Raw genomic sequence first — 26,213 nt, 5'->3', positions numbered from 1 at the left:
TGGTCACATCAGTCAAAGCTCCCACCACCACCACCCCCCTCCCACTGCTACCCTTCTATGCCTTTGCTTTTCTGACACTTTTCGGATGTTTGATTCTCCCAATTTATTTACCTCCTTGCCCTTATCTTTACCTTCACTTTTCCTTGTGCTGGTTGGTGAGAGACCGGGGTTTAGGCCATCGCTTCTTTGTTATCCATGACTTTCGTTTCTAAATTTCATTACCACCATTTTGGAAGGAAATTTTATGACTCACTTAACCAACATCATCTGTAGGAAAAGAATCTCTGGCGTGGCTGTCTGAGTCAAAACACAAAGAGGATTGCAATTTTGCTTTTTGTTTGATGCCAAATATAGTATGCTTTGATCTGGGTGGTGCTACATGAAATTAGTTTGTTTTATGTGTAAATAGTTTCATCAAAACCTATTCCATTGCATAAACGAACTAAATCATACTCAAAAAAATTAATATCAGAATTAACTATACGGTACAGTGTTAAATGCTTTATGTATATGATAAATATATGCAAGGTGTAATGGGTTATACGCTGAAAGAAGGAAGAAGTAAGAAAGAGGGAAAAGGTCGGTGGAAAAGTCACGTAAATAGAAAGGAGAGGACAGGGCATCTGTGTAAATTGAGAAGTGAACGTTGCCATTATTGGGATAGACTGATAGAGGAACAGAGGAGTGGAGCCCACTTGTGGCTTAGTTAGTAGTTACCAACTGGTAGCCAGCGGGTGTGGCTCGGGGTTTAGTTTCAAAAACCAGTTACATGGGCTGGTCCGACAATCTTAGCTGGGGCCAGCCCAGGTGGTTGGGGAGTGGAAATTGGAAAAGAAGAGGGGGAGTTTAGGCTTTAACCCTAATGCTGGTTGCCTCTCACTTGTTCCATTCCCAAAGCAAAAGGTAGAGAGAGAGAGAGAGAGAGAGACAGAAACACTGCAGGTTTTACCTTGTCTCAATATATGTGAAGATTAGACTAAATAGTTAATTAATTTTAATGAGATTGAGATCAGGATATTTTTTATTTGAAAAAAACAATTTTTTAATCAGCTGTCTTGTCTGACTGTCTTTTTCTCAAGTGCCTCAGGCTTCTCCACTGGCCACAAACAAACTTAGCAGGCTTTCGTGTCAGACGCTTCTCTCTGGGGTTTCTGCAAAAGATATAAAGAGCCCACAAGAAGTCTCTGTAAAAGCTTTTACAAACTTTCTCTTCACATACCCAACATAACACATCAAAGCTATTAAACCAACCAGGCCAACAAGTAACTAGAGACTAAAACCCCCCCATCTCTTTCTCTCTCTTTCTCTCTTTTCTCTCTCATGTCCATGGATTTCCATCTGAAGCAATGGAGAAACCAGCATGAGTCAGAAGAAGCACCTTCTGGAAAGATGCCTAGACTTCTCCTTGATCAACAACCATCTGGGTCTGCTCTTCCATTGTTTGTACCTGAACCCAACAGCAAGATCAGCAACCTGTCAGCATTTCCAGATTCAACAACAACTGCTACCAGATTTTCCAGTAAGATCTGCATTCCTTTTCTTCTATCCCTCTCTTTTTTTATTCTTGTCATCTGTTGTGGCAGAACAACTCAGAAAGCTTGGTTCCCGGTATGGAAAAGTTTCTGGGTTTCTCGTTTCCAGGTTTGCTTCTAACTTACCTTTCTTCTTCTCCCTTTTTGTTTGGTGGTGTGCTTTTGGTTTGCTAGAAACTGGAGGAAGTTACTTCAGCTTGGCCCAGTGGCAGGAACTTGAGCTGCAGGCTTTGATCTTCAGGCACATGTTAGCTGGTGCTGCTGTGCCTCCTGAACTCCTCCAGCTAATCAAGAAAAGCCTTCTTAACCCTCCTCCATACTACCTCCAGCACCCTCTTCAACATTACCAGCATTATCAGCCTGCTTGTAAGTTGTCTCGGTTTTCCTCTCCTTTCCAACATCTTCCTGAGTGGTAGATTCTCCCAGGATTATTTTTGCAATTTCTTTTCTTTTTGACAATAAACCTTTCATGTTGTTGGTACTTGGTAAATATATATGTTGTAATCGTTTGCTAATTGATGATGGGAGTTCTTTTTTATGGGCATGGGATTTCTCTTCTTATATTTTCTCTACTCACCTGAATGATATCTTCACTCACAATCAACTCTACAAAGCTCCATTTCTTGACTATTTTGGGCTCGGTTACATAAATCCTAGTCTCACGTTGACCCTGATTTTGTTGTATCACTTTGAAATGGTATTCTCGATTTATAACCGAAATGCGTGTATTACATTATACATGTATTTAATAGCGTAGTGACTAGGCATTTCAAATGTTAGCAAGCATAGATTTATAGATGGCTGTCGAACATGGGGCTTTGTTTAAACATGCTGTATTTGCAGTGTTGCAATCAGGGTACTGGGGAAGAGCTGCAATGGATCCGGAGCCCGGGCGTTGCCGAAGAACAGACGGTAAAAAATGGAGGTGCTCAAGGGACGTGGTAACTGGTCAGAAGTACTGCGAGCGCCACATGCACCGTGGCCGAAACCGTTCAAGAAAGCCTGTGGAAATCCCCACACCCGCTGCCGCGGGTGGTGGTGGTGGTGCTGCTGCTGCTGTTGCTTCTGTTGGGGCCCTCAAATCCACTACTGCTGCCATCGCTGTTCAGCCCTTAACGACCGTGGCTGGTGGGACTCATTTCGCACTTTCCGGGCCACCGCCTTCCATTGATCTGTTGCACCTCAATCGGAGGTATGCTTAATCTCTCTGCTTACAGTTCATATGGATTGTAATATGGTGCTTATAAGGCTAAAATATTGACTATAGAAGTTGAATAGCCCATGACCATGGGACTGTTGATATTATGTATTGTACTTACTAATTTTGGTTGTGGGGTGTTTCTTTGTAACTTTGGATTTGATATTAATCTGAATGTGGGTGGGTTTTTGGCCAACAAAATCTCCATGGTAGGACCCTACTGAAGGACTGCCCAAGCTGTTTCAAATCTGGGAAAGAGCTTTGGATTCTGCTGAAACTGATCCCAACCACTTCTTTTTAGCACAACAGCATAGTGCTTTGCTTGTGTCCTACTGCCTTTCCCCCCTTTTTTTATGCTCTTTACTTGATTTTTGCTCCATGTTCTTTGTTTTTGGTGCAGCCCCCCAGAACCAAAAACTGAAAACAAGGGTCTTTTTGAGCATCAAACTGAGAATGTTTCTGGGGATGGTAGATCTGATGGACGAGTCCTACGGCATTTTTTTGACGATTGGCCAAGATCAATCCAAGAACCTGACAATGCCACCAATGGAAGCAATAACAGGCAGGCAACCTCTTCCACATACCTCTCCATGTCCATTCTTGGGCACCACTCATCCGACGTGTCGTTGAAACTGTCCACTGGTAACGGAGATGAGCAAAGCCCCCAAGATGTAAATGCTGAGAGGGAGAGGCCCCAACTAAATTGGGCTGCAGGTTGGGGGACACACCAGTCGGCCCAAATGGGGGGACCCCTTGCTGAGGCGCTGAGGTCCGCAACATCCAATTCATCACCAACCAGCGTTCTACATCAGTTGCCTCGGGCCACAGCCTCAGATACTAGCTATGTTAGCACCTAAACTTTGTTGCCGATCCCTTCATTCATTTCAGAAGGGATGGTTTTCCTCTTTATTTTATTTATTTTTTGTTTTCTTTAAAAAAAAATCTTCCTTCTTTGTTGTGAAACACAATTAATCATCCCTTGTATAAATTGAACGATTCTGCTTTTTATTGCATATGATTTATTGTGTGCCATGTCTCCATGCATCATCCTTATGCTGCATAACCACATTCAAATGTCTGATAAGTAGGGGGATTGTGTCCCAATGGGGAAGGAATTGAATATAATGCAAAATTTATTTACCATTTTTTAGTCTACTCAGGATGAAAACGAGATAGGAAGCCAAAACTCTGTAGCATCAGTCACCCATATAATTGGGAATAAGGCGTTAATTATGATGCAAGCGAGAGACTAATTGTGTCAAGGCCGCCCCATTGTATGTCTGTCTTGCCCTGGACCAACTCGCGTGAGCTCTATCCTTCAAGTTTCCTTTTGGCAGAATAGAGAGAATTTTGACAGTGAATCTCAGGATTATGGACCCATAGAGATGATTTGCTTTGTTTTACCCTCTTAACTTTTAAGAAAGTGAATGGTCACGTTCATGAGCCCAAACCCAACAATTGAAGCACAAAAAAATCCGTGGTTTGCATGCCTTTATTCCTCCCTTTTATTGAGATCTACTTCCACAGGACAGACAACATTGTATTGGCACGTGAAAGAAAGCCTTAATACCCTCTCCCAAATACATGTCAGCTTTTAGTATGACAGCCTGCACAAAAACAATAAAAAGTTAAAAACCAGCATGTGAGGGCGTCCTAGCTTCAACTCCTGTAGAAAGTCAGACGTTGGTTCACCTATGAACCTGGTTTAGAGACAACCTACTGTTTTAGGACTTGACCTAATTAACCTGCATGGCCACAAACCAACATAACCAAGAGTCACAAACCAAAGTTAAGCCTGCATCAAGAAAAATTCGCCTGATGATTGGGCTGGCATGCAGGACAGGTGAGACAAAGGTCATTGAACCGAAAAGGGTGGAGAAGAACCCATCAGACAAGCAAGCATTGTTTTGCCCAATACAGGGTGTCAGTACTAGGCATTCCATTATAAGCACCCGTAATTGCAAAATTACAAAAATCCAAGGCATTTCATTATAAATAATGCGGCGTGCTATACACTGAAACCTATCCCGCAGAAATCTATAGCAACCACCATGGTTTTAGCTGGCAAGATGATACATGACAAACATTTACACAATGCCATGTTGCTCCTCCGCTTACAAGACTGATATTCCAATGCTGCTCACACTTTTCAACTCTGCATGCATGTATGTACACCCTTCATTTTTGTCATCTTGGTTATTCTGTCTCCAGGATGCTGACACTAATGGGCAGCAACGTAAATCTGCAAGGACAGACACCACAGCAATTGCTACTTTTAATTATAGGAATCATTCAGTTCTAGGAATCAGGGTGCTGCAAACATATTGTAATGACATTCTTACATCGAGAAGCTTTATTAAGATAGTTTCAGCCCTTGACAGGTTCCAATTCTTTGTCAGGGGCATAGACCACTACTGTTCTACAAGGTGCATATATCAGGAAGGAATGAGGTCTGTCATCATACCATCCATCCTGCAGAAGAGCCGTTAAGATATGAAAACCTCTACATTCCATAAAGTTCAGATATATTCAGGTATTCTTACAGACATAGTTTTGTGAGTGAATTTCCTTACAGAGCTGAAGTATTCTGCATTATGGTCTAGTCTATTGAAGCCTCCAAACAACAAAAGATCCGAATCCAAGACAATCTGGAAGAAGAAACACAGCTTAGATTTACTTCATAGTTGGGCAAACATAGATTGCACGTTTAAATGAAAGTACAATATCAGAAGAGGAATAATAGATAGGATTAAGATGGAACAAACACAAACAGGTAGCATCTACAATGATAACCCTTCAGTCCCTGTCTTATAAAGTTCAATCATTCTGGTCAATACAGCTCTTATACCACAAGGCCATTTGAAAGTATTATTTCAGAAAAAGGCACCCTTACTGGTTAAGGATGATCATTACATTATATTTCATACACTTCAGGATACAACTAAAATTTTATGGTCCCTTTAAAAGCAACTTCAAGAATGATATTGAGTCACAAGGACTACCATCCTTGCAATTATTTAATTAACAGAGGGCATAGTATTACTCTGGACCCATTGGCAACAAGGGTAGCTTTGGTGGATCTATGTCATCATAAAACATCAGTAGCTAACTTACTGACATAAAACATATGGTAACAAGTTATGACATAAAACATACGGTACAAGTTATGACATAAAACATATAGCAACAAGTTATGAACATGAATCCTGGAGATCTGAATGAATGGGATTCATGTAGTTTAGCTTGGATTAAAGCTTTGCTGAGTTGAGTTGCCAGCACAGAAAATGTGAAAGGGAATAAAGAACAAACATGCAAACTAGCTCAGAGGATATCAAAGAAAAAATTGAGGACCGTACCTTATACTTTCCTGGCTTTAAGCAGCCTACTCTGTAATCTGAATAGCTGTTAGTCCAATGAAAGTTGAAGACAAAAACTAGGTCCCCCTTCTCAAAGACAACAATCCTATCTCCTTCATCCTTCCTTGATATATATTGGTGCTCTGAAGTCATGAACTGCATGAACAGTAAGCGAATCATAGTCAATGCTAATCTATAATAAGCAATTTTATAGAAATATTCTACATCATAAAATTTTTTAATTATTTCAAAATCCCAGAAAACATATAGGTTGTAATATGAAGTACATTATAATCTTAGGACATTAGCAACTGAAGCAAAACTAGATATTTGGTACACATGATGCATACGCCATATTTTTCTTCAAGATGCTGCATTGCCTGATCAAATTCTTGCAGTCCACGGTACCTTAGAAATTCTGCATCCCCCTGGTTATACATAAATAATAATTATTTTAAAAATAAAAACAAGAAAAAGAAAAGGAAGAAGGAAAGCCATGTATTTTCTCTACAACCCCATACTAGGAAAATTAGCATATAAGATGCTTATTGCAAATTTAACACTGCCTTAATCTTAGAAAGTAGTAGGAAAAGAAGGACACGAAGAATCTATTCTCTTGTTTGGTTCGCCATCCAAATTTCTAAGGAAAATTAATACTTATGCATTTTCCATTCTTTATCCATTCAAAGAGGAAAAAATTTAAAGAAGGATGAAAGAAAAAAAAATGAGCTTAAATGTATTTTCTATATTTCCCTTTGCTCTCCTTTGCTTTACTTTGTCCTCTTTATTTTCCATAATCCAACAGACCCTATTGATACAATTTAACAAATGGACTTCAAGAAAAAAAAATCCCTGTTTTATTTTTTATTTTCTATTTTTTACAAGGGAATATCAACATTAATAAGTACCTCAAATGAAATGTAAATGATATGAATAAGAAAGTTCCGGCTATATTACCAATACATGAGTCTAATAATCCTTTTACTCTTAAGGAATAGTCAATATTTGTCTCTTAAACTCCTATTTAAAATGAAACCAACATGGATGAAGGCCATGCTACTCTCAAATTTTCAGCTTTTGAAAGTGCAATCTTGTCATTAAATTTCCACTAGCTTGAGGAACTTAGTGCTATAAATTTTCCAGACAATTTTACAACAAAAACTCATTCACTGACAGGGTTCAAACTTACAAAAACGGAAACATTAATTCTTAGTTGTTTAGGATGCAAACAGGAATTACAGGATTTTCAATATCGTTTCTCATACTTGAACATTCAATTCTCTTTAACATTAAAAAACCACAACTGAAACAATACCTTCAGGTTAAAAAATGGCAGGCCATCTCTTCTCACTACATTTTAAACAGTTGATTCTCCTCTTACTGATCCTATTTGTCATAATTGAATGTTCTGATAATTTTTGTTGCTTCTTTAATTGAATCCTTCAAACAAAGAACACACACAAAGGGAACTTCAAAATTATTATTGATCTGATATTAATTTCAGGTCTATCCAGTGCACAATTCGCTCTATCCTTTGACACTGAATATATAATTCGAAAATGAAAATAAAATATTATCTACTAAAAGATGACAACAAAGTACAATCCCCTTATTCAAAACTATAGGCCAGAGAGGATGATGCACAAATTCAAGTGAACCCACAGGATTAGCATGCTCTCCCTGACACTGACTTAGTAATAAAAGCTTATGGCAGAAACTTACTAGATCAAACCGGCGCCGGCATTTATCAAAACTGAAATTGTTCCCAAGAATTCTTTTGCCACTAGGAAGATGTTGATCACCCCTTGGAAAATCTATCCACTCTGATAAAAGAAATAATGTAGGATAAATAATCACAACTGATTCAAAAATATATTTCGAATGATATAAACACTAGCAAGAATCATTACTTTGGGAATGCAAATAAAATAATTGACTTTATTCTTTTACCAGGATGTCCAAATTCGTTTCCCATGAAATTCAGGTATCCTTCTCCCCCTAAGCCCATGGTAATAAGTCTGATCATTTTGTGTAATGCTATTCCACGATCTATAGCAGGAGTTGCTGGCCTATCCAAAGCCATGAAGTCATACATATCCTGAAAAATAAATTCCATAATATAAGATTAAAATGTCAAAATATATAGGCCTGTCATATGCACTTTTGGTAGCATAAACACACTAAATATCTTGACCATTACAGACAGCAGGTACAGAAAAAATAAAAATAAGAAAAGAAAAGCAGCAAACCAGAAAAATATATAGTACAAATACAAGAATGAATGTCCTGTTCAAGATGAAGTCAATTTACTTTCTAAGGAACCATAGTCAATATGTGGATGTTCCAGAATAGTTATTCATTGAGCATGTCTACCTTAGAAACAAAACACCCAAGTACTTACCTTGAAAAATTATTTTACCCATTTCTCCTTTTAATGATCAATTTCTAATCTTTTAATACATTTTAAACAATTAATATAATAAACTTTTTTAACAAAAAAAAAAAAAAAGAAAAAGAAAAAAAAGAAAAACCTCAATTTGATTTTTCTTAAAAATTATGGAAAATAGTTAAATATGTATGTATCGTTGTATTGTTATATCATGTATCGTATATATATCGTAAGATACACTTTAAGATAAGATACGAATTACCATACATATCGATGTCCATAAAAAGGTTATCATATTGTTATATTTCATCGTGTATCATAAGTTTTTAACAACCATGATATTCTCAGCCAATTCTTTTTCAGCTACTTCTATTAATTGGATGTTTTTCCTACCATAACTCAAGTCTTAGGATGAAGGCCTTCTAGTGATTTGCATAAAATAAGAAAATTAATACCAATGATATGTTTGGGACTCTGGCTCCTCCTCCCCTTCTCTAAAATCAAGAAGTGTGACAATAGTGATAATATTTCATTAAAGGGTATTGGTGGCTTTTGAGATGCCAAATTCTCTGGTGTATGGCTAGCCTCACTTTGGTTGAACTATTTTGTGGGAGATGAATGCCATGATGCTTAAGACAAGTGGAAGTCTAACGGGTATACGGGACTCAACCTTTTTTTTTTTTTTTATAATTAGGACTCAACTTATTTTTATAGTTCTTTGTGGAACTCGGTCACCCATGTGTTTGTGAATACCCTTTTGACTTGTCAATGCAAGACAAAACTCTCATTTATAGATCTAAGTTCTCATCAACTAATTCCTTTGTAGGTATCCTTTTGAGCTTGTTGAAGCAGATTGGACTCTTATTTGTAGATTTTCAAGAGGTTAAGCAAGGAAACTCAACCTGAATGGATTTTGGCTCCAATAGATTCCTTTTAGCTAAAGACAAGTATTCATGTAACTTGAGATAGCTTAGGTTTAAAAGAGTATTTAAAGATCATTGTGGTATAATGCTAAGAGCTTTTTCTAAATTGGCAAGAGAATGCATAGTTATTGAGGCAAAGATGCAAGCTTTTTCAGTGAGTCTTGTAGGATTAAGCTTTAAGCCTTTCACCTTTTGATATTGAGGTTGACTCTATTATTCCAAAAGGCCAGGCAATTGATATCCTTTGTAAGGGTCTTTTTACCCATCTAGGTTGTGTACCACAGTTTTGGAATATACTTTGTTTTTGTTTTGGTTTCCTTTTTAAGATGTGTGGCTTCTTTGTACTCACGAAATTCAATGAGATGAACATATTTGTGATGCAAGATTGTAAAAAGTTCCAGCACTATAGAAGTTTTTCTTTATTGAATAATAAGATAAGAAATCAAAGAAGATAAAGAAAAGGTATATCCTTGGTAATCATAAAAAAAAAAAAAAAAAACCCTAGAAAATCACACCTAGGGCTTTCTAAACAATCTCACCAAGAGAATGGCAACCAAGCCTTAATAATAGCTACTCAATTCTCAATAAATATTATCAACAAAAAAACTACATAGGTATATATAGACTCATGGAACTCCTTTCCCTAATAAGACTAAGACTCTATTTCCAAACCAATTCTAATAAAGTAAAAAAAAAAAAAAAAAGGGTTCCAACTAAAACTATGAAATGCTAAAATTACAAAACTACTTTTGTTGAACATTCTTCCTTTTTCTTTTGGTCTTCATTGGGTGTTTTCCACACTGTTCCTCAATTTGTTTTTAATTTAGAAAAAGTAAATGCATAAGAGCACAAATTTTCAGAAGTTGTGTTTATAAAGATTACCACTCTTTTTTGCAAGGAAGAAAAGGAAGATTTTGAAAGTGTCCACGGAATTTTTTTTAATGAGAACAAAAAAAAATGATATAAGAAGAATTTTTTTTCCACCATCAAAATACCTCAAAGTCTAGATATTTAGAGTGAAAACATAAGGGTGATTTTGGGTACATCACTTCACTATATGGAGCAAATAACTAACTAGTATATCATGAAAGACATTGACACTGCCTAGCAAAGTAACAAAGATGCCTAAGGCTTTTCCTCACTTTTCTTCCATTTCTTTCTTTGTATAACATTTTAAAGTAAGGAAAATACCGTAGCGTTCTTTTCATTTTTCTTCCCCTCCTTTCTTTTCTTTTCCTTTTCCTTCTCTATTTGAATCACAAACCATATAGAGTGTAATTTTTTTTTTTTTGCTTGCAATCTACCTCTACTATAGTTTCTAGATTTCAGAATAAAACTAAGTTTTCGGATTCCTCTAACACTGCGTTGACAGCAACAAAGGGCAGCATGTGCACCATGGTGCTGACATAAACAACCCCATTAAGACCAAAAAAAAACCTTTATTTGTGTCACAAACTAAATGCAGTGTAACAAATTTTCTTCTAATCTACCTATTCAATCCCCCTACCCCCCACTACATTCCATGTAGGAATGAACCATGTAAAAGACATGGCTGTCAACATGAGACATGCAATTAAAGTATATAATGGTAGTGTCTGAATCCTTGTATTTTTAAAAGTTTAAATGACAAAACTCAGATTCTTCTAATCCCAACTTTGTACTTATGTCAGATGGAAGTATTAATATTAATTTCAGCATATGCATTTCCAAAATAGGCTACATTATTCTGCATATATGTCCCAAGAGTTGCACAATTGATCCAGGGCACATAAGTGGTACTGGATCAAGCTGTTAGGTGAGTAAATATTTGTCTTAAATATCTTGACTGAAAAGGCTACATTATCGTTCATACATGTTTCAAGAGTTGCACACTTGATTGAGTGCACGAGTGGTACTGGATCAAGCCGTTAAGTAAATACTCATCTTAAGCATCCTGGTTGAAAGTAGACATATCCCTCCAAATTCTAGCATTAGCCTCATAAATAAATAAATAAATAATAAAAAATAAAAAATTCTACCATGCATATATGTTTCTTGAGTTGCACACTTGATCCAACACACATTAGTAGTAAAGGATCAAGCTGTTTGGTAACTAACAAAATATCCATCTCAAGTTTTTTTTATTGAAACTAAAAATATGTACCTCCAAATTACAGCAACACGCTTATGAAAAAAAGTTATACCAATTCAAGAAAAACATAAATTAATATGCACACATTAAAATTTTCCCACTGAGTTGCGAACTCTACAAAGTAAAATATTGCACAAATGGTGTTAATTTGTTAATGAAAACGACATTAAGAGTAACCTGCTAATATGGATGAACACAAGTCAGTAACGACCACAGGAGCAAAAATATGTTAAACAAGTGTATGCAAAAGATCTTACTTCTAAACTATAAAATGAAACATATCTGATTTTGATATTTTTGAGACATGTTTATGCATATTCTATGGTCGGTGATATGCACAATATAGATGAGATCTTTCCTTATATTATTAGTAAGAACTTGTATAACCTTGTCCATTAACCAAAAAGCAATGGTTTTGTCACCAACTAGAGCTTGGTCATGACTTTCAGCATAAGCAACACATTTTTCCAACCACCTTCTATTGGTGAGCGTGTGAATAATGTCACCCATTTTCCAATATTCATCAGGTTTCCTGCATCATAGCATTTGCATGTGAAATGAATTATAATAACATGAAGGAAAAAATTAATAAACTATGGTAAAACAACTCTTTCTTGACCTGGTATACCAAATCCATCGTGCAATGTGCTTCTAACATCACCTCACAGCAGCATGAATTATTGACTTTAAAAGACAATAGCCTAGAAACTATTATATGTTTGACCAGAATAACAATCAGAATAGGAACATAGAAACCGGAACTGATCACAGGTTGTTTGTTTTTCTACCCAAGATGAGAGTAAAATACATAAAACACAAACAGATAATTCTAGAATTACTACTAAAAGTAGAATTGTTTTCTTTTGAATTTTAATTTTTTGAACAGGAACTTCACTAAACATTTTTATGGATTACAAGTTTTTAGAAACCTTTTCATTAAATTTTTCACATTCAGAATTGCCCTAGCTGATGCAATATAAAATAGAATATACTTTATTACTTTTTCTATTGTCTTATATTCATTTTTCTTTAGAATTTGAGTTTTATATAATTGCTTGAAACCCATAGTTTTTTATCTCTTCGAAGTCTCTCCATGTTAAAAAATTGGTGTCATTGTCTCTCTATTTTATCGTCTTTTGATTAGCTTTTCATTAGCTTATGATATTTTCATTAAGTTATATTGAATGTTTAATTGAACCATGAGCTGGTATTTGTTATAGGAGCTTTGAAAGAACAATATATATATTAGTTTTTGTTGATTGATGTCCAGGGGCATGTGAAAATGAGTGTTTGTGTTGATGCGATGTCTTATATATGATGTTTGAGGAGTGTCGTTTCATTTGCATGTGACTTGCATTGAATAACTTGTTTGGGAGAGTGTTGGTGCATCCATTGTTGCTTGTGATTTGCTTGTTTGTTCATAGGATTGAAAAAGATCAATTTATAAAGGAAAAACAGGGGAATTATAAGCATGTATGAGATGCTATCTCTAGTTGTTTTAAAAACACCCATTCACTTATCCCACCCTTCACCCCTCTAGGTGTTATCCATAGGTGAGATTCATCTTCACACTGCTCAACCTGAATTTAATTTGAGGCTAGAAAATAAAAAGATGAAGAAGAGGGGAAGAAGAAAGAAGACAATGAGTTTTCAGAGGCCTACTTGAGAAGCTCAATCCATTTATCAGCAATGGCCATATGTAAGCGATAATCAAATCCCACACCACCATCTTGAACAGGAATACAGAATGCTGGCATTCCACTCACCTGCAAAATGGAAATAATTGCATCATAAACAGAAAACCAATTCCTTGGATTAGCATCCATAGACAGATTCTTAGTGCATTAGAAAAAAATCACTATTTTATTTCATGTTTTCATTTTCCCTTTTTATTTCATGTCTAACTTTTTCCTTAGACAACCAAAACCCCTATCTCAATAAAATAAAATAACAGTCCACAACCACCATGACTTTTTTTCTATTTTCCTTTTCCTTTTTCTCTTTCTTTTCCCTCCCCTTTTAAAAAAGGATGAGAAGGTTTAAAGTTTGGCTTCTCTGTATTAACTCTCTTCCACTTAATTTCCTCATTGACCCATTGAATGCACACCAAATGAGGGGTTATTGAAATAAAAAATTGATATGCGGTCTCATCCTAATTCCAGCACTGGATTTCAATAACCCTGGGGTACAATGCATTCAAGGGTGCCCATTAATAGAATATTATGTATGTAGTTTATGCGACAACATCTGTGAATTCAATCCGAATAAGAGTTCATTTTAGTTTGTTATACCAGAGGATCCTAACATGAGATTCTAGATTCTGTAGAGAGATGTGGAAGGTCTTGAAAAATCAAGGAGCCAAAGACAAGTTTCAGGTGCTTTGAACAATACGTACATCTTCACCAATAGTAACAGCCTCAGGGAAGAGCCCATGAATAAGATCATTAACGAGCATTAGATAAACCATGGCATCTACATCGGTAGCATATCCAAAATATTCGTTGTAGTTTCCAGTAAATTCTACCTAACAGCAAGCACATAAATAAATGCTGTCAGACCCAGGCTGCAGTAGAACATAGAATCAAATATTCATATAGAACGCAACCTCAGCAACCCAAGTAACAGGGTATCAACTATAATAATGGAATATCCATCAATATATCCATATCAACATCCATGAATACCAATAGATATTTCAATCAATATTTTTAAAAATCAGAAACGTCAAACAATAAGCATTAATCTTTATGGCATACTAAGGCTTGTTTGGTATTGTAGCAGCTTTTAGGAAAATCACTTGATGTGCTGAAAGAAAAATCAATTGTAACAAGAAACAATTGAGTATTTGGTAACACATGATTGCAAACCTGATGAGAGGTTCAAAAATAACATTTAAGTGATGTCACCATAATATGTAATGACTAAAATAGGGCCGTTAAAAGTTTAAACAACTTTCTTTAATTGGATATAAAAATCAACCTTTAATTAAATAAATCATCGTGTTATTTAAAAATCAATTTTTACAATTATTTAAAAACTTTTTTTCTGTATTTTCATTTTTATTTTTTTGAAACAAAAACTCTTTTTTTTTTTTATGTAGGCATAATAGGTAATTTAAATTAAAAGATCAATAATAGAGCAACTAGATATGATAATGACCCAATGGAGGATCCTACTAATGATAGTGATGATCAGGGGCGGAGCTAGAAAAAAGATTCAGGGGAGCAATATGAGAGAGATTACTTTATGTGGGGGGGGGGAGGGCAAATGTAAGTCAAAAAGCAATATTTGGCTTATTAGGTGGTTAGTTTCTCTTTTGCATGATAATTTTGTTATTTTTCAGGGGGGGGGCTGTGCCCCCTCTAAGCCCTAGCTAAATCCGCCACTGGTGATGATAGTGCTCAAGATTATTTAATGAAGACATGAAAGAGAATTGGATTTAGAAGAGAGAAAAATGAACTAAATTAGAATTCTTGACAATGACATATAATTAATTTGGTAATTATGAATCATATTATTTTACTATTATTAAATTTTATGTTATTAGTGTTTTTCTGATTTTTAAGATTTTTTTTTTTTTGCTTTTTTTATTTATTATTGTTTGCTTATTTATTTTTAAAGTTTAGGCTTACACCTTGTTCCACTTTGAGGTTTACACCTCATTTAATTTATTAAAAATACATAAACACTACCTTAGGCTTCTAAAACATTGCTCAATTCAACAATGTAAAGAACATACAAGAAAGAGTAAAAAACAAAAACAAGTACATTATATTTTGTACAAATTATAATAAAGCTTTTACTTTGTCCATTATTTAAAAAATTTATACTCTAAAGCATAAGTAAATGTGCCTCAAATAATAAATTCACTCAAACATACAAGTAGTTGTGTCCTTGTGTCAAGATTCTACAAAGTTTGTCAAAAATCTTAGGCTATGTTTGGTTCCCATAAAGAACTAAGGAAAGAGAAAAAAATGCTAAAAAAAACGATTTTCTCATGTTTAGTTGTCCCATGGAAAATACCAAAGAAAATCAAATATAATTAAAATTAGTTAGAAACTTGTGTGTTTTCAAATTATGTAATCTTTATATGGAAAAGTTATAATAAATTAAATGAGTTTGAAGTAGAATATAAAAATAACTTATTGATTTTAAATCTATTTTTCCTTTTTTTTCACTTTTTCTTTCCTTCTATTTTCCTCTCTATTTTCTTTCCCTTGCATTTTCCTTTAAATTTTTTGGGAACCAAACATAACCTTAAAGTTGTGTAAACAAGCAACACTTTTGTCTATGCCCATAGATCATAGCTTAGATGTCTATGACATACTTAAGAGTCAACATTACAAATATCATAACTTAAGATAAATTTCTAATTTTTTATTATAGAATGGATCCCTTCTCTCTTGCTATTGAAGACTCTTATCACCTAGTAGACAAGTTATTGAAGAAAAGGTACCTAGACCTAGGTACAAGTTGCTCTGTTAAGGATTCCTCTCTCTTGGTACCATAGAATCTTATTAACCAATAAGACAAGCTACCAAGGAAATGGTGCATGGACCTAGACAAGAGATATTCTCTCCCTTCAAAGGTCGAAAGAAGATAAAGGAGAAGCCCTCCTCATAACTACATGCTTCTTGACACAAGTAAGCACATAAGTGTATTTCCTTGAGGAGAAACCCTCCCTCTTAAGAGAATTTTGCACATGCTATCAAGTTATTATACCACACCAAGAAGCATATAGGTATGTTTCTCAAAGCACATAGATAACACCTGCAATCCATGGTGTGTGTACATCATGGAAGTCACACCATCAAATCTGAACCCGTCAAACTTGTACTCATCTAGCCACCATCTTGCATTTGAAAGAAGGAATCTCAGTACCTAAAACAAAGAGACAATTAATCCCTACAACAAAAAACAATAAGAGCATAAAGGGCAAAACACTATTTCTTGAACTTTGGCATCAAAGCACATACTTCCCAGCTTCCGTAATTAAAAAGGCGAGAATCCCACATCCAGTGATAACCCCTTGATCCAGAATGGAAGTAGTGACTATCAGTTCCATCAAACATGTTTAGCCCATCTAGCACATTATTTGATGCGTGGCTGGTGCACAAAATATTTGGAGTTAGTAAATAGATGGGAAATATTACCAAGAAAAGAGAATTGATTGAATCTTCTACCAAAAGATCCTTGAAAAAACATAAAAAAAGGATCAGCATTTGAGAAAATCCTCTTTTCGTGAAGCTGATCAAAACTCACCCAACGTTTGTTTCACAATACATAGAACACTGCTGCTAGAATTCCCATCAAGATTGTAGGTATCAATGGTTTTTTATTATTGGACTATAAATTTCAATCAAATGACCATATTCAAAAAGCAATTATCAGTATATTCTATCAGGTTCCAGCCAAGCGGCAAGATCACTGAACAATGAAACCACTAAACTTATTTCTTTTCCATTTTGTTTCTAATGTTAGCCCTGATAAGAGGAGGTTGACACCACTTATTAGAAAAATAATCAATAAAGTAGGATAATCATTAGAGTAGGTCTATGACATATGGGAAGCCTCAAAGCAATTCTCATATAATTGTTATTATTTGCAGCTACTATTCCTACCTAACATGGTTGATCATCCACAAGTGACAAGGGGTGATTCACAGATCAGCAATGAGAAATCTTTTCATGCTTATAAATCTTTTTTTTTATATAGGTAATTTTCATGCTTATAAAATCACTCGAACATAAAAGTATTTCATGAAAACAAATACTGTGGCAAAACACTGAAAGCCGTATGAAGCTGTTCAAATTTATTTTGGTAAATTTTACTTCTTGAAAAGAAAAAGAGTCTCACTGATCGTTTCCAGCACTTAAACCCAAGACAAAGGAGCAATTTTAGAAATAAAATCTAGGAATTGCTTGAAGAAGGATTTCACCCATCTTTTTTCCATAGCAAGATTAGGTTTTTGCCAGATATGTGGTGCAAGGAGAGTCGCTCAAAAGAGGATTTTCCCAGTCCTTTTTGCCATAGCAAGAAATAAAGCAGCTACAGTGGTGGAGCATATGCGTGCGAGGTAGGACTTAACTTTTTTTGGAATCTTTGCTTCATTGAACTTTTCAGGTGGTTAATGCAAGAGCTGCTGAGTAGGATCTATGGAGTCGAGGAGGGGAAGTCTGGGTTTGGACCAAGGGTAAGAAGTTCATAATGACTGTTTTTTATAATTTGTTGGAGAAAGTATGAAAGGGTTTTTTTTCCTCACAAAGAGGTGGCACAAAGGAGTTCCACCAAGGTCACTTTCCTTATATGGATAGTGACTGGGATAGGATCTCACATTAAGCAGTTGAGTAAAAAAGAGAGAACTGACATTCTAACAGGTGCAGCATGTATAAGAGGATGCAGAGTCAGTTCAACGCTAGTGGTTGAGTAGCAACACACTAATGGTTGTTTCCTTTTCAACTTGGGGTTATGTTGAGTGCTTCCAAGGAAAGCTGAACACTTGATTTCAGAATGGCATGGGAGGTTTATATTTAGGTGAAAGCCTAAGTGGAAAGAAGACAAATTTTTTGCTGTGCACATGCTTAAATTTCAGCTTCTGGGTTGTTTGCACTCCTGAGTCTTGGATTCTTGAACATATGTACCCGCATTGTTTCCTACAACTTACTATTGGTTGTTTTATTTCTTACGCTCTCTAAGATGTCTTTGGGTTGCACCACTTGTTTTGTGCCCTTGATCATCTAAATGATCTATTAATTAAGAAGCACGTCTAGAAATGGCTACCATGATGTTCAGTACTCACTTTTAAGGTTTTTAAGTGCTTTTTATCTTTTTCTTTTTTTTTTTTTATCTCATAATTATCTGAAATTTAGGTTAACTATTAGATCATGTTATGCATCTAAGTGTTTTTATTTATTTAATAAGTGTTTTCACTTAATTTATCAACATTTTTTCCAAGTTAAATCAATCTGTATATTTCCATCCTGATATCTAATTGCCCTTTTCCCTCCTAAGGACACCCTGACGACCATTTATTGCAGATTGCTATTGCCAGAAAATCAGCCAAAGAAGCTCTAACAGCCAGAAAATCTACATGAGATGCTCCTGCCTTTGTACCTTTGGCAACAAAAGCCAACAATTAGATGTGTACAGTTACAGATTGTCATCATTGATGCGGTGTCTGATAATTCTTCATAGACCAGCCACTGAATTGAAAATTTCACTTTCCTAGACTCTATAAATCAAATCATAAAAACTTGGTCATAACCCTACAGATGTCTTATGTAAAAAATTTATATAATTCTATTTTCAAAAGGAGCATCAAACCCATATCACAAGTTCAATTCTAATAACTTTTGCTTAAGGCAGCTTACTATAGAAACTCCTCTAAAGGATATATTTCTTGAAAACCAATATCAAGTGCTTGACAAATTATTCCAATAATTTGCATCTAAAAAATTAGTCATTACCTATGCACAATATCCATGAGAACAAGCAAACCTAGCTCATGAGCTTTATCTATCAAAGACTTAAGATCATCAGGAGTTCCACAGCGACTACTGGGTGCAAAAAAGTTTGTGACATGGTACCTGTGTAAAATAAATGAGAATTTGGAATCTTCAGTTAAAAGTAAAGAAAAAACCCAATTAAAAAAAAAAATAATGCCTGATCTATCTACTAAAAGAAGAGGTGAAACCATGAAAGCAAGCATTTTGACAAACATGAACACATAAGACACCAATAAATCAAAGTTTATACTGGAAAAAGAATTACCCAAAGCTGCCATAATAGGAATGCTCCTGAATTGCCATTATCTGGACAGCATTATAACCAAGCCTTTTGATGCGAGGTAGCACATCATCTCTAAAGTTGGCATATGTGTTGACTACTGGCTCCTACATCTCAAAGTCAACAGTAAAATGAGTATTAAAAATGGAAATTCTATGCATAATTGAAAGCATAAGGATGAGGGGTAGGGTGGATATTTAAATTTTTCCAATTTGATTGATTGATGAGTTTTTTTTTTCTTTTATTGGTAATTTTTCTGCTTCCCCTTTTTTCCCTTTTTCCCCTTTTTCTTCTTTTATCCTTGCTGGGACTCCAACCTGGAATCTCACACATCCCTAGCTCAGTCCCTTACAACTTGGCCATTATTACATGTAATAATGTTAACAGTTTAGAAAAACTGGAAGTTTGACAGAGTTACTTAAAAGGGGGACATATTCACGAGTCACAGATATTTCTTATATCTGCTACATTATAAAATGATGCTTAATATATAAGAGCAGATAGAGAAGAACTCATTAAGATGATAAAAGGTACATATAGTACTACTAATCGACTTGTTGACAGTACAAGAACCAAAACCAAAGTGGCTTGGTCATTTTATCAGAAACTTCTAACAAAAGATAGATAATCTGAGAACATACTAAGAAAATTCTGTCATTAGTTGGAGAAAAACCAAAAAGTTGGCATGTTGATGTGAAAAACCAACAAGTTTCCTTCTTGCAAACACAAAACTTTGTTATTCTTACTTTAATTGTGAATGCGTCTTTGTGTCAAAGAGCATATTGTAGAATCTTTGAGAGAATGGAACTTCAAACTCTTAAATCGGGCTACAATTTGTTTCAAGTTTCTATTTGTATGAGTCTTAACACTATGAGGGAGCAGGAAACACACTAAAACCCAAGAAATTTCTGGACTATAGAGAGGAAACTAACGAAGAAAGTAATAACTCTTCAATAGGCTCTATAATAGGAAGCCAATACATGTGTTTTCCATGCATATGCAGACTCTTCTTTTAAGTGCCCAAACAATTGAATTATATGAGTGAGAGAACAATCATATCATCTCAACAAATGCACCAAACACCAATTATCAAAAGGGAAAGTATTCCACACATATCGCACCACTTAAGACAGATAATAACAAATTATAGCTCTGGAAAAAAAGAAAACAAATGCATAAAATATGAACTCGTTATGTAGAAAAGACACAAAGGTGGTATTGGGAAGACAGGTGGTGTGGGAGTTGGTTTAGGACGCGCACCGTACTACTCATTCCGACATGTGCCTCATAAATCCTAAGTGATTTTGGTTTTTTTGGTTGAGGATGCTGAAAAACATACTTCTCCTGTAAACAAATGAACAAGAGCATCATTAGCCAGAGGTCAAAATGGAAAAAACAACAAACAGATATTTGGGAATCAATATGAGCTGCAAAAGGAATATTCTCTCTTTTTCTTTTGTTATAGGCAGAAGTATTAACAAATCATTCAAATTCAATGTTATTGAAAGCCCTATATGTTTCATACTTTTTCACCATGTTTTCAGAAAATCAGTACTCTGCAGGACCATACCTCTTCTGGTGGGTCATAATATATACCATTGTATGGAATTTCACCGGGAGCCTGTACAGAGAACTCGATCCAAGCAGGAATAGAATCTTTAATGCCAGATGGAGTATCCATGTGGATCTACAATCACAATGTTTATAAAGAGTTATTTGCAGCAGTACAGGCCCTCTCGAATCTTAGCTTTTAGGGCAAAGTAAACAATTGCAAGGATTTAGAAATAATTATGACATTAGCTAAATGGAGCAACCCCATATAACATATTGAATATGTTTTCTGAAAGAACAAACAATAAAAAAATCAGCAAGTACCTCTTATAAATGAAAAATGATTAAAAGTTAAAAGCTGTTATCTGGTTTTGGTAGCATCCACATAGTTTTGATATGAGCATTGTGAAAAAAGTTGCAAGTGAGAATGGGAATTTTTCATCATGCCTTACAGCCATTTCAATTTTCATATTTTTCTCAAACCTATCAAAAAAAAAAAAAAATACATAATTTTCATCCTCGGCGTAATTTCTATACACACTGTATGCATACTACATAGAATATTCTTTTTTCAAATAAATCAGCTCGTTTTTCATCTACTGCAAGAATGCATATATAGGTACAAAATAAAAATATACTTCTTGCTTGTAGAGTGACTAATCCATGTACAGTACAAAATCCCATATCTGATTTATAGGGGAGTTATCTACCCCACTTGACCTTTCTGGAATAAATTCTGTTACATCAGGGATTTTGGCCTCTTTGTAATTTCCTTTTTTGCTTTAGCTTTTGGCTTTGTGTCAGGTGGAAGGATGGCTCTGCTTACACTGTATATAACTTTTCTCTGCTTACAATACTTCTTTAATTTCTTAGAGAAATAATTTCCTCTGCCATGATAAAGACCATACTGACAAAATCTGCTTTGTATTAGTAGATGGTTTGACAAAATTTTTTGAAAAAAAAAAAAAAGAATTTATCAAAGTGTATCAATTAAATCCATTAAGTTTATACAATCAAACAATACAAAACATAATTTCAAGATCTAGCTAGCTAAGAATCCAAAAGCCCAAGATTTTGAAAGACTTAAATCATAAAATTTGTTTTTCCAAATAAAAAAATATCTATACTACTAATAAAAGTATGACGTGTTTGTCAATTTTTTCAATTCAAAAATGTTGACAATTTATCTTTTGATTCCAAAAATACCCCTCGTCAACAACCTCTTAATATTTAACGTTACAAAATTTATTCCATTTCCCTAATTAATATCAATTAACATTATACGTGTTATTTTCTTTAAAACCTGCGATACTCTTTGACTCTTGAGGATGAGCCTAAGCCCCATTTTTTCAATGCCAACATAACCCTTTTTTCTTTATTTTGCTCTCTTCAATACAAGAAAATTTCCACCATTTATCGTTTAGTGTTCTTGATGATTTTGCTTACATGTTTCTTGGGGAAAGATTGAAACCTAAGGTGTTAGGTAAATTTGAGAGGTAATCTAATTCAGTATTTAAGTATCCATTTGTTTTTATGAATTCTGATTTTTTTATTTTATAATTCAATGTTTATTGGAATTGAAGTTTGTTACTCACTCTATAAATTTGATATTTTTGTAAATACTTTTAATTTATCTTATTGTATTATTTTTTGAGAAGTATTTATAACTAAAAGGTTTTACTAAAAAAAATGAAGTTGGGTTGTTTCACTTGAAATTGGGGTAAGTGTTTCTTGAGTGGTTTTTTTTTTTTTCCCCTTTTTCATTTTTAGTTTAGTTGAATCTTCATTTTGAGATGACCAGAATTTTCTTAGAATCTTTGTTTATTTTAACATAAATTACTATTCTAAAAGGATTTTTAATTACAACCTATTAATATTTAATGTTACAAAATTTATTCTATTACCACAACCTATTAGAATTAGTATGAATTAACATTAAAATTTTATACCTTTTAAAATCAGCCTATAACGTTATAAATACTTATTTAAATATATCATCTAATTAACAATTAAGAATTACCCCTTCACTCTTCTATTTTATTTTATTTTTTGATAAATAAATCAAATTCATTAAAAAATAAAAATGTCATAAGGACACATCAAAGTACACAGGAAGTATACAAATAGACCTAATAGCACATAAATAAAAAAATAATCCTAACAACAACTCCCTCCCTTAACCAGAACCTAACTACTCAATAAAATCAAGGAAAGACATAGAATCTATCTCTATATACTAGTGTACCCCGTAGAACAAATTCCTAAGAAAGAACATCTTAAAAAACTGAGTAGAATGCTCCTCATCATCAAACGCCCTTTACTCTTCAAATTTCTTATGACTGTTTTCACTTTTCATCTCTAAAGTTTGAAAACTTTAATCAATTCATTCATTACAACCTATTAATATTTAACATTACAAAATTTAATTCTCCTTAAAATCATCTTATTAATATTAATTAACATTAAAAAATATTTACAATTAATATATCATCTAATTAACAATTAACAACTACATTTTCACTTTTCAAATTTCTTATTGACTATTTGACTTTTCATCTCTAAAGTTTGAAAAATTTTCAAATTCCTCATAACCTCTCTCAATTTAACTGAAGTTTTATCTGGTGAATTATTGTCTAGTGTTCTTGATGATTTTGCTTACATGTTTATCGGGGAAAGATTGAAATCCAGGGTGTTTGGTAAATTAGAGAGGTAATCCAATTTAGTATTCAAGTATACTTTTTTATTTTTTTTAATGAATCCTAATTTTTTATTTTATAATCCAATGTTTACTGAATTTGAAGTTTGTTATTTATTCTATAAATTTAGTATTTTTGTAAATAATTTTAATTTGTTTGATCGTATTATTTTTTGACAAATGTTTATAACTTATAGGTTTTACTAAAAAAAAATTAAGTTGGATGTTTCAATTGAAATTGGGGTATGTGTTTCTTGAGAGACTTTTTATTTTCTTTTTCATTTTTAATTTAGTTGGATCTTCATTTTGCAATGACCAGAATTTTCTCAGAATATGTTTATTTTAACATAAATTATAATTTTAAAAGGTGTTTTAATTACAACTTATTAATATTTAATGTTACAAAATTTATTCTATTACCCCAACCTATTCATATCAATTATATTAAAATTTTATTCTCTTTAAAATCACCCTATAACATTATAAAATATTTATAATTAATATATCATCTAATTAACAATTAAAAATTACCCTTTCACTCTTCAAATTTCTTATGATGACCATTTCACTTTTCAACTCTAAAGTTTGAAAACTTTTCAATTTTTTTTTTTTTTTTTGATAAACCAAGAGAAGAAATCATATTAGAACACGCCAAAACAGGGGGCGCTCCCTAAGTACACAGGCAGTATACAAAGAAAGTCTCACCCAAGGCAACAAAGAAGAAACAAAAACCTAGAAATGCCAAAGATGACCAACAAATCAACCACCCAACACATTCATAAAAGAGAGATAGTTCACGTCCATGAACTGTTGAGACCATTCAAGAAGAGACCGAAGGAAGAGATTCTTCAAGCTCGTATCTGACTTTTCTTCTTTTTGATAGGTAAAAACATTAAAAACTTTTCAAATTTCTCATAACCTTTTTCTCTTTGAAGAGAATTAAGAGGTTTTTGTAAATTGGTACCCAATTTCAGTAAAGTACTATTTGGTGAGTTGTAGCTTAGTGTTCTTGATGATTTTGATTAAATGTTCGTGCTACTTATGTGTTAAGTGTAATTTGATTACTCTATTGAATTTTATTTCTATGATTTTGAGCTTTTTAGAACAATACTCAATTCTTTGAGGAGTTTGTTGATTGAAATTTAAGGTAGTTGATAAATTTGAGAGGCAACCAAGTTTAGTATTCAAGTATACATTTTTTCTAATTCTTTATTTTATAATCCAATGTTTATTGGAATTAAATTGCAATTTTGTAAATTTAGTATTTTTGTAAATACTTTTAATTTGTCTAATTATGTTTTTAATTTTTACTATTTTTAGACAAGTACTCACAACTTCAATCTTTTAATAAAAAACTAAAGTTGGTTACTTATCAAAAAAAAAAACTAAAGTTGGTTGTTTCAATTGAAATTTGGGTAAGCATTTATTGAGTGTGTTTTTTTCTTCATTTAGTTTAATTGAATCTTAATTTTAGAATAATTAGAATTCTCCAAGAAACAAAATCTTTGATTTTTTTTTTTTTTTTAATATAAATTACTATTCTAGAAGGAAATTCATTTCTTTATTTTATAATCTAATTACAATAGGAATTGGAGAATATAGTTCTTCATTTTATAATCAAATGTCTATAATAATTGGAGATTACCATTCTTACTTATGCTATAAATTTAGTATTTCTGCAAATGCTTTTAATTTGTCTTATTTTGTTTCTTTTAAATTTTATTTTTAACCAATATTCACAACTTGAATCTTGTAATAAGAAAAGTTATTTATGTCAATTGAAATTGGGGTAAGTGTTTTTTTTTTTCCCCATTTTTAGTTTAACTAAATCTTCATTTTGGGAGAGTAGAATTTTCTCATCATCTTTGTTTTTTTTTTTTTTTTAAATACCAACCACTATTCTAAAAGAAATTTTAAATAACTATATTTAATGATTTGAAAATGGAATATCCTTGTATGCTTTGTGGCTTTTTTGCCTCTTGTTAATACATGTTGCGCTTATTTATCAAAAAAAAAAAAAAAAAAGGAATACCAAGTATATTTGGGAGATCAAAAACGGTTTTTGATTCTTAATATGATATTTCTCTTTTTTTGTTAGCAATGGAAACTATGAGCGAGAGAGCGAGAGAGGCTGCCAGTGGCGAGAATGTTCGTCGCGCAAAGAATAGGAGGAAGAGGAAGACGAGCAGTTTTGGGGTGGAGTCCAAGACATTTGAGCTGGAAATGGTGGAGAGGGGAGGAAAAACCCTAATAATCATAACGGAAAGTAAGAAAGGGGTGTCGTCTTGGGTGCGAATGGGGTTGAATAGCGTAGGTCTGTTCATGGACAGGCTACATCAGTGCATCGAGGATGTGAAAGAAGGAAGATGGGAAAAGGGCTGGAAGGAGAAGGGGAGAAGCTTCTCCCTGGTACGTGTTACTAACAGGGCAGGTTGCTTTTTGCGATTAGGGATCGTCGATTTGGAATTGAAGAGATACAGTATATGTATCCCAAAGGGCAAAGGGGACAAGGGGGGATGGACGGCGATGGTAGAGGCTCTTCGTCACTTGGATATCAGTTTTGACAAAAAGGAACAACAAGAAGAGGTGAAGGCACTGGGAAGGTTGCGTCCGGATATGGTGAAGGGAAGGTCATTTGCGGACACGGTGAAGG

General features: G+C 33.9%; 2 protein-coding genes across 6 annotated transcripts in view; one reads left to right on the top strand and one right to left on the bottom strand.

The window, feature by feature from the left end:
• Window positions 1-1,180: 1,180 nt before the first annotated feature.
• LOC117921179 (growth-regulating factor 3) lies at window positions 1,181-3,762 on the top strand. 2 transcript variants are annotated; one of them, XM_034838995.1, is made up of 5 exons: window positions 1,181-1,519; window positions 1,584-1,641; window positions 1,774-1,898; window positions 2,376-2,724; window positions 3,131-3,762. In XM_034838995.1, exons 1-5 carry the CDS (start codon window positions 1,321-1,323, stop codon window positions 3,585-3,587), a joined length of 1,188 nt encoding a protein of 395 aa, XP_034694886.1. In that variant the 5' UTR covers window positions 1,181-1,320; the 3' UTR covers window positions 3,588-3,762. The 2 variants fall into 2 exon arrangements, with proteins under 2 accessions (XP_034694886.1, XP_034694885.1); XM_034838994.1 differs by lacking the exon at window positions 1,584-1,641 and having other exon boundaries at window positions 1,183-1,519; window positions 1,707-1,898.
• A 770-nt stretch (window positions 3,763-4,532) lies between these two features.
• The window catches only part of LOC117921178 (1,4-alpha-glucan-branching enzyme 2-2, chloroplastic/amyloplastic-like), a 38,854-nt gene continuing 17,173 nt past the window's right edge, over window positions 4,533-26,213 (bottom strand). For 2 of the 4 annotated variants that reach the window (XM_034838990.1, XM_034838991.1), the window contains 16 exons: window positions 20,885-21,001; window positions 20,575-20,658; window positions 19,300-19,421; window positions 18,996-19,115; window positions 16,506-16,635; window positions 16,300-16,410; window positions 13,925-14,053; window positions 13,192-13,295; window positions 11,917-12,061; window positions 8,037-8,184; window positions 7,809-7,909; window positions 6,437-6,514; window positions 6,087-6,242; window positions 5,304-5,378; window positions 5,073-5,202; window positions 4,533-4,972 (listed from right to left, as the gene is read on the bottom strand). In XM_034838990.1, the coding sequence (XP_034694881.1) occupies window positions 5,098-5,202; window positions 5,304-5,378; window positions 6,087-6,242; window positions 6,437-6,514; window positions 7,809-7,909; window positions 8,037-8,184; window positions 11,917-12,061; window positions 13,192-13,295; window positions 13,925-14,053; window positions 16,300-16,410; window positions 16,506-16,635; window positions 18,996-19,115; window positions 19,300-19,421; window positions 20,575-20,658; window positions 20,885-21,001 (1,725 nt within the window). In that variant the 3' untranslated portion in view covers window positions 4,533-4,972; window positions 5,073-5,097. Of the gene's footprint in view, window positions 4,973-5,072; window positions 5,203-5,303; window positions 5,379-6,086; window positions 6,243-6,373; window positions 6,515-7,808; window positions 7,910-8,036; window positions 8,185-11,916; window positions 12,062-13,191; window positions 13,296-13,924; window positions 14,054-16,299; window positions 16,411-16,505; window positions 16,636-18,995; window positions 19,116-19,299; window positions 19,422-20,574; window positions 20,659-20,884; window positions 21,002-26,213 lie in introns of those variants that run through there. The other 2 variants (XM_034838992.1, XM_034838993.1) reach the window with 2 other exon arrangements.

Source organism: Vitis riparia, chromosome 8 (assembly GCF_004353265.1).
Source record: "Vitis riparia cultivar Riparia Gloire de Montpellier isolate 1030 chromosome 8, EGFV_Vit.rip_1.0, whole genome shotgun sequence".
Taxonomy (NCBI): Eukaryota; Viridiplantae; Streptophyta; class Magnoliopsida; order Vitales; family Vitaceae; genus Vitis; species Vitis riparia.
This window is presented reverse-complemented; position numbering and strand designations above follow the sequence as displayed.